This window comes from Schistocerca piceifrons, chromosome 6, assembly GCF_021461385.2.
Source record: "Schistocerca piceifrons isolate TAMUIC-IGC-003096 chromosome 6, iqSchPice1.1, whole genome shotgun sequence".
In the NCBI taxonomy this organism is placed as follows: domain Eukaryota; kingdom Metazoa; phylum Arthropoda; class Insecta; order Orthoptera; family Acrididae; genus Schistocerca; species Schistocerca piceifrons.
This window is the reverse complement of record NC_060143.1, coordinates 147,042,599-147,061,369: the sequence shown is the minus strand read 5'-3', so window position 1 is coordinate 147,061,369 and position 18,771 is coordinate 147,042,599. Positions and strand designations below refer to the sequence as shown.

Below are 18,771 nucleotides of genomic sequence, written 5' to 3'. Positions count from 1 at the left end.
TAAGGCTGACCCTACTTCCTATGTTTGCCAACCTCTTCTTGCTATTCATAAAAACAGTTTGATGTAAGAGAAAAGTCTTTTCTGGCAGCACTGTAATATAAAATATTCTCAGACTTCTTTCCACGTCATTTCAGGATAAAACCTGAAGTCTTCAAGAATTACCTCCATCGTCTTCTTCTGAAGCAGCTGACTGTCACATTTGCTGCAGGACTGTGGCATCTCTCACAAGACAATGCCGATGACATAAGACTTACCACCAGTCTCATTTTATCCTCAGCCAAGCCACTCAAATCTAATCAATTATTCAAAATGACAGTCACAATCACAATATTTATTTTGTCGCCAGCCGGTTTCAACCCGCGATGGGGGTCATCTTCAGGGCAATTTACACCATTTGGTCGCTCCCTGGAATCGTCATCCTGCCTGTGCACGGTTGGTAACTACTCCAGCGAGCGACCAAATGGTGTAAATTGCCCTGAAGATGACCCCATCGTGGGTTGAAACCGGTTGGCGACAAAATAAATATTGTGATTGTGACTGTCATTTTGAATAATTGATTATAAGTAAACCAATCGCTGTTATCTCCACGCAACTATGTTGTCTAAAAATTTACCCAAATCTAACATCAGCAGAGCAGAGAAAGGGGGGCTCCATGTGGTGTGGAGAGATGAAGATCTTGTGGTACTTCAGGCTGACAAGGGAAATGACACAGTTGTTCTTAATATCACTGAATATTACAGCAAAGCTGCACTGTTGCCTGATGATGGCACAGACAAATGCCTAACATGGGTCCCCCAACACTGTCATACAACAAGAAAGCTGTAGAGCTTCTGAAGAATTCTGGTCTACCAGAAGTTTTCATCAAAAATCTTAGCGCACGGGCTCCTAGACATCCCAGGCTGCACAGATTATCTAAAGCCCACAAGGACGGTATTCCACTGAGGCCAAATGTGAGTGCTATTGGTTCTCCGACCTACACGCTGGCCAAATATTTAACTAAGGTTATTTCAATAGCCAACAGCTGCAAACAACAGATCCAAACACTCAGTTGTTTGTTAAGAACACTAAACAGATTAGAGTTGTCCCAAATAATATTTCAGTCAGGTTGGATGTGGTCTCACTATTTACAAAAGTTCCTGTGGAGGACACACTGAAACTGCTGGCTGAGCATTGACAACCACGTCTTCCTTATATATGGCAGTAAATTTTATGAAATGACGGATGAAAGGCTGTGTGTTCTCTGTTGTTTCCAGCAATGGCAAACTTTTTTGAGGAGCATTCATTAAATTTGGCTCCCCTTCATCCATCTTATTTTAATCACTATACGTTGATAACACAGTTATGGTCTGGTCACATGGTGTAGTAGCTCTTGAGCATTTCCTTGAACACATGAAACAAGCCGCCGGCGGGGGCCGAGAAGCCGCCGGCGGGGGCCGAGAAGCCGCCGGCGGGGGCCAGAAGCCGCCGGCGGGGGCAAGATAGCAAATGCAATCAGCACAAAGTTCATAGTTCAACAAATCAAAGTAGGTAATAAATGTAAGCATGGTTTGTCTGTGAATGCCCCTATAACTGCGCAATCCACACCCACAGCACATCATGGATGTTATACGGTATGGTAGCCCTCTGTCCCCCATCAATGAAGGTTTTGATTTGAAACTGTAGGGGCTGGGTTCTACGATATGGATGTCAAAAGAGGGCAACACACACAGGTGCATTTTTTATAGCAACATAGCAAAGATAATTTTTTTGCTATCCTATTAGAATTGTGATTAATTGAGTACATTTATTTTCTGATAATTTCATTTTTCTGATTTTGGAGCAAAAAATAGGACACTACATATATCACCACGGCACCTCTGTGAGGTATTGAAACTATGGTGGTAAATGGATTTCCCACTTCGCCTTTGGGGGTTGTTATTTGTTGCCATTACACATATAAAAAATAATGAACAGTGTTTCCTGTTTTTATTTTTGTCTGCTTTTACTTTATTTAAACAATATTTGTTAACGATACTAAAATTTACTTACCACAATGTGAAAACAATCCATGAAACTCTATCAAACAATAAAGATATGAGATAATACAGGTCACAATAATGTATACTGCAGAAGTGAAGCAACGTGTCCCAACAACAGTAGTGATCCCACGGTAATAGAACTGATTGCGGCAACAGTTTTCATAAACCTGGTGCAGTGTACTACCGTACTACAACAAGATGTCAGACATAGACAGAGGTGGTAAGACGTATTCCCATAAGCTTTGGGATACCCCTAAGTTGGTGGTAAGTATGCTTCCCACAGACCACAAAAGACCAGATGAATTTTGTGGTAAGTATACTTCCCAATCTCAAGCGGGAAGGCATGCTGGTCCCCGGCACAAATCCGCCCAGCGGATTAGTGTCAAGGTCCAGTGTGCCGGCCAGCCTGTGGATGGCTTGTAAGGAGGTTTTCCATCTGCCACAGCAAATGTCGGCGATAGCTGCGCAAACACTGTCTCCACATACGCGTACATCACAATTACTCTACCAGGCAAACATTCATGGTTACACTTGTCTGGTATGAGACGTTCCCAAGGGGAGGGGGACCACTGGGGGCCGAACCACACAATTACCCTGGGTTCAGTGTGGGGTGGCGGCAGGGTGGGTTGACTGCTGTGGCCTGTTGTGGGATTATGAACCACTGAGGGCTATGGCAGGACAAAGCGTCTCCATCGTTTCTAGGTCCCCTGTTCAATACACCATATATACTTCCCTAGCCCCTTCCAGAAACTACTTTGGTGGTAACCATACTTCCCAACAACCATTAAAACACTGTTGTTTGGTAGGATGTATACTTCCCACAGTCCTGAAGGCTATATTTCACAACAAACAGAAATTACAGCTGGTGCAGCGGGCTGCCACTAGATGCCAGGAGCATACAGAAGTGGTAACACATATACCCTCAAACACTGTGAAGAAATATATTTAATGGGAAGTATTTCCCCATGGCCCATGAAAGGGTTAAGGGAAGTCAGTGAAGCAGCTGGGGATCAAGTCTATAACTGCCCAAGAATTATCAGAATGTACCGCCTAGAATGTTTTAAAACATTCGAGACCCCCCCCCCCATCTCTCTCTCTCTCTCTCTCTCTCTCTCTCTCTCTCTCTCTCTCTCTGTGTGTGTGTGTGTGTGTGTGTGTGTGTGTGTGTGTGTGTGTGTGTGTGTGTGTGTGTGTGTGATAATGTTTGTGGGAAAAGTTCAAGATACCTCTAAAACCACCCACTGCCAATCACTCAATCACTTGCTTTTGTGCCTACACTCTTAGATTCCCTGTTGTGCGCTATAGCGATTGCAGTGGTAGCTGTTGTGGTTGTGAGAAAAATGAGATCACTATAGCACTGTGCTGATCACTAAGATGTCTGCCATCTCTTTTTTATCAATGTATATTTCCAGGGAAAAAAATGTGAGATCTATATATAATGTTCTTGAGCTTTTAAGACTTTTCTTGAATATTAACAAATTTTTTGATTGTTCTAACATTTTCTCAAATGTTCTAGGTTATCCTGGAGTTTAACACTCAGGAATGTTTTGAAACATTCTCTGTGTTCTACAGATAAATGACTAAGTGAGTGCTAGGGTATTTTGCTTCAGATTGAGGTATTATTGAATACTTACATGGATTTAAGAGTAATTAGGAGTAATTTTGAGTATTCAAGAGTATTTTTGAGTGTGGAAGACTAACATTTTTTTAGCATCTTTGAATGTCATTTTATGATGTTCTTGAATGTTCTCTAAGGATTGAAATGTTCTGAGAAAACGAATGTAAAGTAAAGATCAAGTAAAGCTGGTCTTTTCCACCTGGTGGTAAATAAAACAAAACACTGCATGAGTAATTTATAAAAATGAATTCCATTATGTTACTGACGACATTTCATGCCCCTTTTACAAGCAACTTTTAGTAATGCTAAATGTGCTTGTCTTTGGGTTGGATACACATCTAATATTATCCTGAAAGTTAAATATTTCTATGATTAATTCAGACACATCAGCTACAAATTTTTGGCAGGATCAAAGTAGTTTGTCACAGTGTGTTGCAGCAAACTGTCACTGTGTTCAAAGCATAATTTTGCAATTGCTACCACTCTTTCGAATGATTGTTTGTATTTGAAAATCAGTTCAGGATCAAGCAAGCCAATAATTGCCTCTTGCTGACAAGTTATCAGAACCAATGGAAGGCTGCATCTCAAATGCAGCAAGTTGACCAGCAGCAAAAGTATTATGAAAATCATCCCATATTATTGAGAACCATGTTCATGAATGTGGTCTCTATCGAAACAAGTCTATGATGGAGGGACTTCAGGGGTTGCAGTACACCAAATACAGCCATTTTCCAGTCACTAAAAAGGCACAATTTATTGCCAATTTCATTTAAATCTGAAGGGAGCATGGAAAACAAAACAATATATACATAAGCCAAAACACTCAATTCTCGATTTGTTAAGTAGTTGAGAGGAGGATATGAGTGAGTGCATGGGTGGAGAGGAGGGGTGGGAGAATAAGCAAGTTCCACAGTGTGGGCATGAGATCCTCTCCCTCCACCACTTCTCCATGTCCTGGTGGCACAGGCAATTGTTTCTTTTATATGGCTGACTGTTCACCCACACAGAGAAAAACTGGTGGAAAACAATATCACTACAATGCTACATCCAGCATGCTTTTCATGCTATGCTGACATCATAGTGACTGCTGATGATTCATGAGATGACTACCTGCTTTGTCAGTTCCTTGACGACATCCATCCATCTCCTACACTTGCACTTAGGACACTTACTTGAACATCACATTGCATTGCAGTGCATTGAATTACATCACATCATAATCACCACATTATGACAGTCCACGCATGGCCTTCACATCAGTAGCCTCCAGCCACATAAAAATCAACAATTTTCTTGCTATTGTTTTAACATGGCATAAAATTGAGATTAAGTCACAACCTGGACAAAAGGCTTCCCTCCTATCAGCATACTAAAAACAGGTCATTAAAACATGGTGTACCGTGAGTGTAACCCCAGAAACAGTGCATTCTGATGGGTCTTCATGCTGCAGAGGATAAGCATGCATTACTGGGCAGTGTCAGATACAAAGGCAAGTAAAGACCACTTCATCCTTTCGGGGAGTTCAAAAGGAAGTGTTCCACGAGCGAATAGTCGGTCTGACCGACTGCAGCTTGCTGTTGTCCACTTCCAGCCAATGCCTTTACCACTGGCATGCTGCTTTTGCTGCACTGTCTGCTTTCTTATTCCCCTCGATTCCCACATGTCCAGGGATCCAACAGAAGGCCACCCCATTCTTCTGACTGTGCAGGTGGTGTATAGTGTCCTCGACCATCTGAACTATCTTACCTACTAGAAACATTTGCTGAATAGCCTGCAGAACACTAAGAGAGGCTGTGCAGACAAGAAACTTCTCTACCCCAAAAATTCTCATGTGCTCTAGTGCCTTCTTGATCACACAGAGCTCTGCATATCCTACTAATTTACTACTAAAGCACACTAGTCTTAGTCAGGATAAGGGCCTTAGTTTTACAAAGGCAAGACAATGACAAAACATTTCAAAAACTTCAAAAACAGTGAATGACTTGTCAGAACTATGTCTGCTTACAATAATTTTCCCTGTAAAATTATGAGTCCCACTGATGTAGTAGCAGAAGTATATGAAGGTGCTCCCCTTACACACAAATTACTGTGCAGAGAGCAGCAATTCAAGCCAAAAAAAAAACATGTGTGTTTCAGCTCCTATAAAAGTAGTGGAACCCATTCGCCATACACACAATGGGTGAGGTACATCAGCACATATAAGGGGGGGGGGGGGGGGGGGGGGGAATTTAAAGCATAGTTCTGGAACAACTAAAGCAATTTCAACCAAAATTGGTAAATATACAAGCTGCATTTTCAGGAAAAAAATAATATTAGAGTAAGACACCCCTTAGACAAAGAGGGTTGGAGTGTGACCTTGAAGGGAGTGACATGTAAATGTAATTGAAGACAATTAACACCAATGCTGCTATATTGCAGTCTCTATACAGTGAGATCGCCAAACTGAGAAAGTGAACCCATAGCCATCTCCTCCTATAGAAGTAGTTCAGCATTATTACTGTGACACCATGTTATCTTAGTGTAATGAAGGGGTTCTGGCTTTAGTGAACTTAATGATTATCAACAAAAGTCTAAAAGACATTGTTGGGTACATCCTTACTGGCATACTGGTATAATCATACATGGTGCTTTTACGGTGTTTAAAAGATTGATTAATATTCTGCTTCCCTTTTATTTTTTCCAAAACACACTATCAATTGAATAATACTGTGGCTGACATGTCAGTGGCAATATGGAAACATACAGTGTGAATATTTATCAACACCAATTAAAAAAATCTGGAAGAAAATTCCTGGCTGTGACTGGGAAATATGGAATATACCCAACTGTAATAGTAGTTGGCATGGAAATTTCATCAAAGTTAAAGCTCCTGTTACATCTGGATCAACACTTTATAATTACAAAGGTTTTTCTTCTACAGCCTTGTTAGTCTTTTCAGATGCAGCTGCATTATTTTTTTCATATGACATTGAATAATATAACTGCCACAATGATGGCAAGTATTAAATGAAAGTTACTTTGGTAAAGCATGGTTTGGGGGAGGGGGAGGGGGGCAAGCTGCTCCTTCAGGCACCCCAAAAATACTGCAAATTTCCTTATTATTCTACTTACAAGGGACATAATGAGATCATATCATCAGATACAAACAACTAATGAATGGCAAATATTTAATTAAAGATTACTGGAGGAAAAAGATCTGTAAAATGACATTTAGGCCTATAAGTGCTGAAGTTTCATGTGTTGGATATTTCAATAAATTGCAACATGACTCAAATAAATGTGAAAGTTGAAGAGCTTTGTATGTTACATAACTTTATACGGATTCATGACAGTGTAAGGCATAATGAAATCACTGAGAAAGAAAGACTGACTGCTGGGGAAATCTCCCCCCCCCCCCCCTCCAAAGTTGCCATCAAAAATCAGTCTTTCCTTCTCATCCTGCCCCATAAGATGCCCCTCACAAGGGATCCAAGGCAACTTTTCCATAACTCCTAAACCGCGCTAGTCATTTCCCTTCCTCCCTCATCCTTTCCTTTCAACCCTTCTGCCACATAATCTATCAGTACTATATCAAAGTTTGTATGTAGCTAAATATTAAAAGGATCTGATATTGCATTACACCCAGCAAATCAGTAAAGATTTGCAGGTTTTCATATTTAGCATAATTTCACATATTTTTGTTTAGTTTTATATCTATAAAATTAAATTAATTTCAATCACTGTACTTTTCTCTGATGACCTGACAAGAGGAAATGTCTCCTGTGAATATTCATCTAATTTTGCCTGTTATCCGAAGTCAACACCGAGTGACGAGATTCTCATATAATTAAACCTGCTACTTGAAACAAAACATAGACTTACAACTTGGGGATGAGACTGCTCAAACTTTCTAAAACCAACTATAGAAAATTGGAGATGATGGAATCACAAATGAGCCTTTTGGAAAGAAAAAACTGTCATCCAATTTTTGTAATTGGTGATGTTCTTTGTGAAGATAACAGAAGCAGCCTATTCTCCTGTTTTGCAAAAGCATAATTTGAACTGGTTGCAAGAGAGTGGTATCCTTGCATCTAAAAATGAAAACATCACAAAATACTTTGCAATGACAAAAGGTTACGTAAAGAAACTGCGGGGCAACTTACTGAAATAACACGAAATGGAGAGATCGTAACAGTCTCTTTCCTACAAAGACTGCACGTTTTGATGGATCCCCCTTATAACTTTCAGAGGTTGCAATTTTCAGTGAAGCACTTCCTCAATAATAGTTGATAAATCACATGGACAGTCTATTAAATGCTGTGGAGTGGATTTGAAATAATCACATTCTTTTTCACGAAACTTTTACTTTTCCTTTTTCAAATGTAGTTTGATCCCAGAATTTATCCATACTTGTACTGGAGGGAAACTACAAAAAGCAACACATATCATAAATTTTTGTGTTAAATTAGTACTACAATGGAAATGGTAGAGATTTTACTTTAGTCTGTAAACTGTACTTCTGTTTGCAGAAACATGTAAAGAAACCAAGCTTGTTTTTATAATACAAAGAGGATTCATTCATTTGCATACCTCACATAAAACTGGAACAAATAAGTAACCAGAAATGCCAAAGAATCAAGTAGTTTAAAACAAGAGAAAATACACACTGCACTACACAGCAACTGCCATCAGAGTAAATACAGCATTCACCTCAGGTTACTATAAAGCAACCATGAACACCATTGTTTACTAAGGTCAACTGTAGTTTGCTGTACCACTATCTGCTTTGGCCTGTGGCATAACTGTGTTTTGCGACAACGGTGCTGCAGCATATTAGAAATGGATCATTTTGCAGAGTGCATGTCACAGTAGGCAGTGGCACTCCCTAGTGTGGATTGTTTATGTTTCTAAATTGTTTGTGAGTGTTCTATGGGATTCATTGGGTTACTTTAGTGCTGTTCGTAAGGTTCATATTTCATTTTTTTGTAGTGGTTTGTCAGCAAGTTAGTAAGATGTTGGTAGTTATGGACAACAGATTCATTTTCAGGTTTGGAATTATTAGTACGACTTGCTGTTCATGACTGAAGATTTAATTTTATGTTTATCTTTTGTTACTTATGGATATGACAAGGTTCACGTGTTAGTCGCTGCATTCCACAATGGGGGTTGACTTGTTAGCCGCAAATTATTACAGCTGTTCGGTCTAATTGTTGAGTATGTAAAGTGTCACACTTGTAAGGAAGGCATGACACTGACCAAAGTAGCTGCATCTGGGACCAGGGTCAAGGTGGCGGCGTGTATGAATGTAGTGGCAAATCGCTCCGTGAATATCGGTAAATTACCGTCAGTGAATTGTATGCTATGTGCAAAAAAAGTGATAAAAGGTGTTAAAATATGTGTAGTGGCGCATAAATGGTATCATTCTTGTTGTTTCGTGGAAGCAAATCTCGTTCAACATAGGCCTACATGTGACTGTGGAACTGAGTGCAACGGTCTTGAAACTGCATTTGAGATGTGCAACGCTGGACTCGAAATAAGTGTGAGGGAAGAACTGCAAAGTGACTTAAGTAAAGCTAGACAATATGCAGAAATGCTGAAAAGTTTGATCGACTATATGGACCTTCCCACAGATACGCAAACAGGCAAACGAGAGTGTGTATATACTAGGCCTAAGAAAATCTCTCGACCTGTCTTAAATACCAATGTTTTTCGTGTTCCACTAATGAATAAATACGATGTTCTAAGTGCAGACAGCTCAGAATCACGGACAAAAAATCTCAGTGTAACAGGTAACTGCTCGGAAAGATCTGTTGAACAAAAAAGTGCCAGCAGAAACACGTTACCATCAAATACTATTAAACGAAAAAATCGTGTGAGAGCAACCTGTAATAAAACTGAACACGAGACAAAAAAGGAAACAGAGAAGAAGAAGGAAGAAATATACATATTATCGACGAGTCATGGCAAGGGACTGGCTACAATCATGTCTGATATGCAGTCCGAATATAAAGTGATTGGAATTTCGAAACCTGGTGCTCCTCTACGAGAAGTGCAGTGCTGAAAAACTGTGAAAGTTCCGTGAAAAGCGACGTCAACTGTGTCATAATCGGAGGGGGAAACGATGTCTATAAAAATGAAAGCAGCCTTGCTGTAAGAACACTGAAAGAATCGCTAGGAAAAATTTCACAGGCGAAGGTATTTGTTGTAAACATTCCCTACAGACACGACTTAACGGAAGACTCGTGTGTAAACAAAGAAGTCATCGCGACAAATCGGAAATTCAGGAAGATTTGTAGCAGTTTTGTGCACACAACTTTCATTGAAGCAACGAGTTCAGTAAGAGAGCATTTTACTAGACATGGACTGCACAGAAACAACCTAGGCAAGAAAGTGCTGGCGAAAGAAATTCTCCAGGTGATAAAGACAGCAGGAGTGGGTGCCTATGTAATAATAGCACTACCTGCAACAGGTTTTCTGCCAATGACAACAGAAAAGAAAAGTGCACCAACAGCATATGAGGAAGAAACATCTGCAGATACACCCTATGATGAAAAAATTACAACTGTGCAAACATGTAAAGCGTCACAGTCACCAGTGCCATTATCAGTAGCAGCAGTGGAAAAGGAAGTAACAGTAGCATCAACAGCAGAAGTTTCACCAGCAACAGTAACTATAGTGCCTCTAAAAGGAGAAATGAGAATTGCAGCAGGAGAAGCAGTATCAAGTGTTACGTGTAGACGGAAAACAGCACCTCCTGTCCGTCTAAATGATTTTTTAGTGGAAGGCAGCAGGATGAAGCAGCCCAGGAGATAAGTAGTGTAACAAATTTCACAACACCTCACCAAAACGTTCAATCTAAAATAAACAACAATTATGATTCTTAAAATTTGCTATCTGAATGTTCAAGGACTAATAGATAAAGAATTTATTGTAAACAGTTTTGGACTAGATAACAAATTTGATATTTTCTGTCTGAGTGAACATTGGGTTACTGAGAGTGTACTTACAGTTGTCAAACTTGATAACTATAATGTAGCAAATAGTTACTGTAGAAAACTGCATATAAGAGGTGGTGTGGCAATATATATTAATCAGTCATTCAGCTGCTCCATTGTTAAGTTGGACCTAGATTATTTATGTGAGGAACAGAACTTTGAAGCCACTGGTATAGTTATGGACAGTCTTAAGTTAGTAATAGTATCCCTTTACAGGTCACCTAAGGGTATCATCAATGTATTTCTAGAAAAATTGGACATGCTGTTAGATGTACTAAGAGGGACCAGATGGTTGCATTATGACATAGTAATTGGTGGAGATCTGAATGCAGATTTTGATATGACAACACATAAACGTACTGTGACTGAGTTGAAAAACCTTTTAAGACAGTGCAATTTGCACTCAATCAATAACAGGCCCACAAGAGATAAAGCATGTCTTGACAATATTTTTGTCAACTTTAAAACTACAGAAGAATCATGTGCTGTTACAGCGTTTCCATTTTCAGATCATGACTCTGTATCTTTAAACTATAGAAGTAGGTTCTGTATTGATAATAGTAATATTCCTAAGCCTGTCCCAAAAGTTATAATCACCAGGCCTGTCACAGATGACAAAATTGTTCAGCTCTGTAAGTCCCTTGCTGAGAGAGACTGGTTCAACCAATGTCATGGTGACACAAGTTATAGTCTTAGTGCTGATTTGTCAGGGGAAACTATTATTTGAGAGATTTTTTAAAACATTTCTGACACAATTTAATGACAATATCCCCATAAAGAAATGCAAATTAACTGACAAAGGCTTTACAAACAGGGCTACAAACAGACAAAATTCATGGTTCACTAAACAATTATCAAGTATGAAAAACCAAGTTATGGTGTTGCACAATATATGTAGCAATCAGAAAACAGAACATGCCAGATTAGCCTATATAAAATGCAGGAATGAGTATAAAAAAGCCATCGTGGAAGCCAAAAAAGCACATAATTTCAATACCATTGATAATTCTACAAATAAGTGCAAAGCTGCATGGAAATTAATAAATGGTGTTGCTAAAGATGTAAGAAGCAAAAAAATTAATATAAGTCCCCAAAAATTCAATGATTTCTTTATTAAATCTGTTGAAAATGTAGGAAATACTATAATCAAACCTGATATCAATTCATCAGAGCTACTTTCTAAAAATGTTTGCAGAACACCAAGAGACACAGGTACGTTTATGTTCTCCGAGGTCTCACCTAGTCATGTCCTAAGCATTGTAAAACGGATGAAATCTTCAGACAGTGTAGATATATACGACATATCCTGTAATTTACTAAAGAAAGTAATAGACTATATTGTGTACCCCTTAACATTCTGTATAAATAAATGCATATCTGAAGGATATTTTCCCGAAGAACTCAAAGTGGCTAGGGTAATTCCAATATATAAAAAGGGAGATATGGACTCACCTTGCAGTTACAGACCAATCTCCAGAGTCCCAGCTTTTTCTAAAATACTGGAATGTGTAATTTACCAACAGCTATCTGTCTATTTTGAAAAATTAGGAATAATTAGTGAATCTCAGTATGGTTTTAGGAAAAAGTTGTCTACTGTGGATGCTATAGACTTTGTAGTCAAATACTTACATCAAGTGTTTGGGGATAAGGGCTATGCTCAACTCACATTTTGTGATCCAAGCAAAGCTTTTGACTGTGTAAAGCATAAGCCACTCCTAGAAAAACTGGAATTCTATGGCATTAGACATAACAGCCTCAAATTAATAAAATCATATCTTCAGAATCGTAAGCAAGTTGTTTGTGTGGGGAGAGAAATGTCGAGTATAGAGCAAGTCAAGGTAGGTGTTCCGCAGGGATCTGTGCTGGGCCCCTTTTTGTTCCTGATAATGATAAATGATCTGCCGTCATTTATCAAGTCCACCACTGTGTTGTATGCAGATGATACAACATTTCTTCATGCTAGTGAGGATTTCAATAGCCTTAAAACTTGTGCAGCAAAGACAATTGACCAAGCATCCTATTGGTTCAAGGCAAATGGATTCCTGCTGAATGAAAACAAAACACAGCAGATGGTCTGTAGTCTTAGAGACAAGCTTCTGTCAGACGATCCAAGTTATGTCAAATTTTTGGGGGTATACATTGATGATAAATTATCTTGGGGTCAACATGTACAATATATTAGTGGTAAATTGTCTAGAGTTATTTACCTGTTAAGGCGACTTATGGATTGTGTTCCTGAAAAATATGTTAGAACATCCTATTTTTCATTCTTTCAGAGTATAATAACATATGGAATTATTTTGTGGGGGAACTCTAGCTGTGTACATGACATATTAATACTGCAAAAAAAAAGCTATTAGGATAATTACTGGTTCTGCATATAAGGCACACTGTAAACCATTGTTCTGTGAACAGAAAATCATGACTGTTATAAACTTGTACATATACTATGTTCTAATTTATACGAAGAAGAAATTACCAGAAACAAAAACCAGAGAAAATGTACACAGCCACAATACAAGAAGGAATAGGTGCCTCTATATTCCTTACCACAGGTTGTCAAAGTCACTCAACAGCTACGAAATCATGGGGTACAAACTATTTAATAAACTTCCTCAATCTGTTCAAGAATTACCTGAACAATTATTCAAACAAACAATTCATGACTGGCTAGTCCTCCACCCATTCTATGACATAAGAGAATTTATCAACTGTAATATAATACTATAATGTTAACAAGAAACCTGTTGTTTCTTTCAAACTATTAATTGTATTTTAGTATGTATATGACGTTGTCTATTGCTGTAATGGCCGAATGACAATAAAATTATTATTATTATTATTATATTTAGGTATATGAGCAAGTTTGGTGTTGTGGTACCATGGACATTCTGTTAGCTATATAGATCAAGCTAAGGGTTCAAAACCACACTTACTGAACTGTGTGTGGTTCTCTGATACAGCTGACCTTGTTTGAGTTCAAGTGAAATTTCCTAAACTGGTGTTTGAAGCCTTGTGTGGGTTTGTGGTGTCATGGACTTCATTTCAGCTCTACAGGTCAACTGAAATTTTCAGACATTTTTTTCTTTTTTTGTGTGATATCATGGACTTACTTTCAGCATATCAACACTTGTGAAATTTCTGATATCAACTTCTTTCTAGATTTTTTTATTGAGGTTTCATTGAGTGATGAAGTTTTCATTTGTTTCATTTTTACACAAAATTTCTTTCAGAAAGTCTTTATTATTATAACTGCCATACATTTACTTTCTCTCCACCCTAAACCCCCTAAATTCCCACTGGTTTCATGTAATTTCTACAAATACATATTTTGTAATTATTCATGTCTGTTCTCTGGTGCAAAGTGACGTCACTGTCACCATATTGTATAAGCTTGAAATGGGAGTGTCTCCCATCTTCATGACATCACGGGTCAAAATCTACAGGTGGTACCAGAATCTTCAGTAATCCAGTTTACCAGCTATGGTTGTGATTACAAGTGTTAAAGTGAGACACCTCAAAATTTCAACTGTTGTGAACAGACTGACTTGTAGCACAGCCCAATGTCCCAATTTAAAAGGGATGACTTGGTTAGTATTTGACACAACCAATGAATCTGAAATTAAGGATGTGATAACTGACTAATCTTAAGCCTATCCTGATGTCTTATGTTTGCTTCATTATTGACTGTGTATTACTGCTAATAACTAAACCTGCAATCAAAGTTTTGAAACAAGTGTTCTGGAGCATGTGTTTGTGGCTATGTGGTTAAATAAAAGGTTAGGAATCAAAAAGTCTGAAGGTTTAATCCCTGTTCAACCTTGTGATTATCTGCCCCTTATTACTTTTTCCAACTGTGGCAATATTTGTCAACATGAAAAATGCTGAATTGCACTGTAGTTAGGAGCCCACTTAAAACTATAGACCCCCCCCCCCCCCCCCCAAAACTGATGGGACTAATCAGTTCAAAGTTCGGACAAAATCAAGGGCATATCACCCAAACAGGACCATATATGCTTAAGCCCTGTACAGTTCAAACCAACCTTCATGTCAACTGCAGACTTACCTTGTATGCACTTAGCATATAAAATATGAAGAATGAAGGGCAGGGTCACAACATAGCACTTAATGCCCACAAACATGTTAATACCCCCCCCCCCCCCCCAACATGCCATTTATCACACTATGACTCATTGCGTTCCTTTCACTTGTTCCCCACACAATACTGAATTCCTAATAATATAACTGATGGTTTCGTTCATGTGCCATTATAAGTAAAATTACATATTGAAGCCCCTTTCATTCTTTAATATGGCACAGATGTGAACATTAGGCAATGCTACTAGTTAATTTGCTAGCACAACTTTCACTTGGCTCCACCTTCGTCAGCTTCACCAACTCACAACCATCAGCTTTCAACCTAACATACACCTCATGCAGCAATACAGAATAGTCTGTCACCACAACCAAATTTTCAGGAGGAGGTATACAATATCAATTAAGGTACTGGATAATTCGCTCAGTTAACGGAAAATGAAAGTGGTAGTGTCCAAAATTGACATGCATTTTAACTAAATCTGCAATATGTTTCCACACCAAAATCTTTCTCCAGCAGGATGTTACAATAAAAAAGAATTAGGCTGGAGCATGCACTGATATAGATGAGCCTTTAGGAACCATCTTTACAAGAGATACCTTTAAAATGAATTGAGTGTTTCTAAACCAGCATTTGTAAGGGAAACCGACACAGAATGTACGTTGTAAACGAATTCTCAAATGCTACGCCACAATACTTTCCACACAAAATGCTGTTACACAATTACGTTCAAATGCTATAAAACAATTATTATGGCTGCAGTTGTCACCATTTTTAAATCCCAATCTTCAATAATTTAGAAAAATAAAGACTTATGCTCTCAAGAACTACCGTGAGTGTGGGAGGGCTATACGGGAGGGACCGAGTTACTGGAAATGACTTTGATCTACGGGCAACCAGGCAATACCGGTGCACACACAAACTACTACTACTACAATAAAAGAAGTAGTACCTTATAATATTTCTCAAAATCTGCATTTTCACGAACAATATCCTGGTACTCCCTTCGTGGTGCATTTGCATCCCATTTATTCTGCAACATAAACAAAAACAAAACAAACAATTAAGCGTACATTACAGATGCAGTTAAGCGCAACTACAAATAAGAATACTTAGTCATCGACTACCTCACGCGCTCTTCGTTTTTCCGCAAAATTTAAGTCTCTTCTCCTCATTTTTCTGGCCTTCCCCATTGCAACTAACTACTTTTTTTGGTAAAGTGTGTTACCACATCAACAAAACATACACAAGTCAAAGACACATTGACATATTCAAACACGTGCACTGCTCGACCAATTTCACTGCCTGCTTCGCTATCGTTCCTAGGTTCATCGCAACCCCAATACATGGACGGTAGGTATCACAGGTAAGTATCCGATTGCTACCAATTTCCAACAATACAATTATTTTTATCATTGACTGGTCCACACGCAACAATCTGTATGCATAGATACCTGATTAGAAACATGTGCATTCAATAAATCCACTGAATGTTCGCCAAGTGTCGGTCTAGGAAAGGCGTTTCAGTGACAACTGCCAAGCTCTCGCAAGGGATGTTTCAGTTCAACAAACTAACTCGTAATTATTCTGCGGTCTGTGCTTGCACAATGTCTTGCAAAAATGCAAATAAGATGTCTAAGACGGAAAGGACGATAGAAATTACATTACTATTTGTTCCTTAGATCATGAATAAGACATTTTGTAATGACGTAGAACATGTCAGTTTAAGATACTGTTTCTCTACACGTTGTAATCACTTTTTTCACAATTACTACTTATATCTAAAAACTCCTCTATCGAATGGAAGAAGCTGCCATAAATAAATTCTTTTAATTTGTTTATAAATGCTGGTTGGCAATCTGTCAGATTTTAACGCTATTTCGTAAATGATTAAAGACTTTTATGGCAGCATAATTCACCCGTTTCAGTGCCGAAGTCAGATTTAACCCAGAATAGTGAAGATCATCTTTTCTTCTAGTGTCGTAGCTATGCACTTCGATGTTTTTTTGAATTGGGTTGATTATTAATAACAAATTTCATATTGAGAAGGTACTGCGAATATCATTAGTTCCTTAAATGTATGTCTACAAGATGAGCTTGGATGGGCTCGACCTATTATTCTGAGTACACCTTTTTGTGAAATGAATACTTTTTCTGTTAATAATGAATTATCCCAGAATATGATGCCAATCAAAGCAGTGATTGGAAACAGGCACTGTAGGCTAATTTATTGAAATCTTTATCACCAAAATTTGCAATAACCCTAATGGCATAAGTAGCTGAAATCAAATGTGTCAGCAGATCATCAAAATGTTCCTTCCAATTCAAATTCTCATCAATGCCAGAAATTTTGAATATTCTAACTCAGCAACAGAGTCCTGTTCAAAGACCATATTCATCAATGGCTTTACGCTATTCACTGTACGGAACTGTCATTAATATATATTAAGAACAATAAGGGATCCAAGAGTGAACCCTGTGGGACTCTGTTGTTGATACTCTTTTGATTTTTGCAGTCTATCCGTACTGCGAATTTCAACCTTCGGGGTATTCTTCCAATTAAATATGAATTAAACCATTTGCGCACTGCCCCACCAATGCCACAGTTCTTAAACTTACCTAGAAGAATTCTGATGAGACACATAGTCAAAAGCCTCTGAGAGACCACAAAAAATCCTAATCGATGATGTTCGGTTATTAAGAGCATTTAATATTTCATCTGTGAAAGCTTATAAATAATTTTCTGTTGAAAAGCCTTTCTGAAAACCGAATTTTTTGTACTTCTTTTAAGTAAAGCTACTCTTGGATTAATTATTTTTTCAAGAATTTTGGCTAAAGCTGTCAAAGTGAGACTGGGCGGTAGTAATGATTTAACAATAGCACATTTCAGTCTACCTGAAAAAATGCCCCCTTTCAGTGAGCTACTACACAAGTGGCTGAGAATCGTACTTATGTGTTGGGAACAAGCTTTTAGTACTCTGTTGGAAATGCCATCAGTTCCAGTGGCCCCTAAAGGAAAGAAATTTTCAAATATTAATTTATTTCACGTGCTACAGGGAGTACATAACGACTATCTAAATTGTTTTTAAATAGATGGGCAATATCTATAGACATTCGCAACTCCTCATGCTCCACTTCCTCTGACTTAGCATCTTCAACTTCGATCTCAGTCGTGCAATGCTGATCTCGGTATTTCCTGATCGATCAGCAAGCACACGACGGAAAAAAACCACCAACTTGGCTTATGTTTCGTTATTCCGGTGCCAGATAGATTACTTTCCTTTACTTGACTTTTTTTGGTGTAAACAGATCACAACGAATCTTTTTTTATTACCGTTTTCCCGTTTGTCGCAGTGTAATCTGCTTCTATATTCTCTATTATGGAATTATAAGTAGTTGTTTTCTTATTCTCATTGCTGTACACCTTGCTCTTAACTTTCCACAAACTTTTTTTCAACTTAGCCAATATTTACCAATAAACTCAGCAATTCTCTAGTGCACTGACTGGTATCAGCCTTTTCAGAAAGATGATAAGCATTAAACTGAAGAAACTGCTACCTGAAACATAACAGGTTTCTTAGAAGAAAGGTTATATTTGAAGAGCTCTCTATGCGTTCACAACAGATCGGAGGAGAGTGCAGGGCATGTTCATTTTTTTCTCACAGTCTAGTAAGTACAGTCACGACACTCTCGCAGATTGCACGTGCTTGAATATTTAGCTCGTGAAGATAAGTAACTCATTCTATAATAACTGTCAATTAAGTTAATATTACACTGTAAAGAAAGTTAATTATACTCTGTTTTATATTATCTATTGCAGGTTTCACTCGTTTCAAAGTACTTCTCGAAGAAAAATAAAAGCATAACCTAAGGGGTACTTTACACACACACACATATATAGTAGTGCTGTATCTCCTCGGAGAATTAAAGGTTTTATTTCCTCTCAAAACAGATAAGCACGTATTACGCATACACGATCTTAGGCCTAATTTTTCGGGCATAAGAGTTTTGACTTCAGTTTAACTGCATAATGTTACTATATTAATAGTATACACGTATATTAGT

General features: G+C 38.2%; 1 protein-coding gene across 1 annotated transcript in view; it reads right to left on the bottom strand.

Moving 5' to 3' along the window:
- LOC124802510 (tRNA (cytosine(34)-C(5))-methyltransferase) overlaps nt 1-15,998 on the bottom strand; it is an 81,540-nt gene extending 65,542 nt beyond the window's left edge. Inside the window, exons 1-2 of the mRNA XM_047263343.1 lie at nt 15,834-15,998; nt 15,659-15,739 (exon numbers count right to left, since the gene is read on the bottom strand). Of these exons, the coding sequence (XP_047119299.1) occupies nt 15,659-15,739; nt 15,834-15,899 (147 nt within the window). The 5' untranslated portion in view covers nt 15,900-15,998. The remainder of the gene's footprint in view (nt 1-15,658; nt 15,740-15,833) is intronic.
- Nucleotides 15,999-18,771: the final 2,773 nt, after the last annotated feature.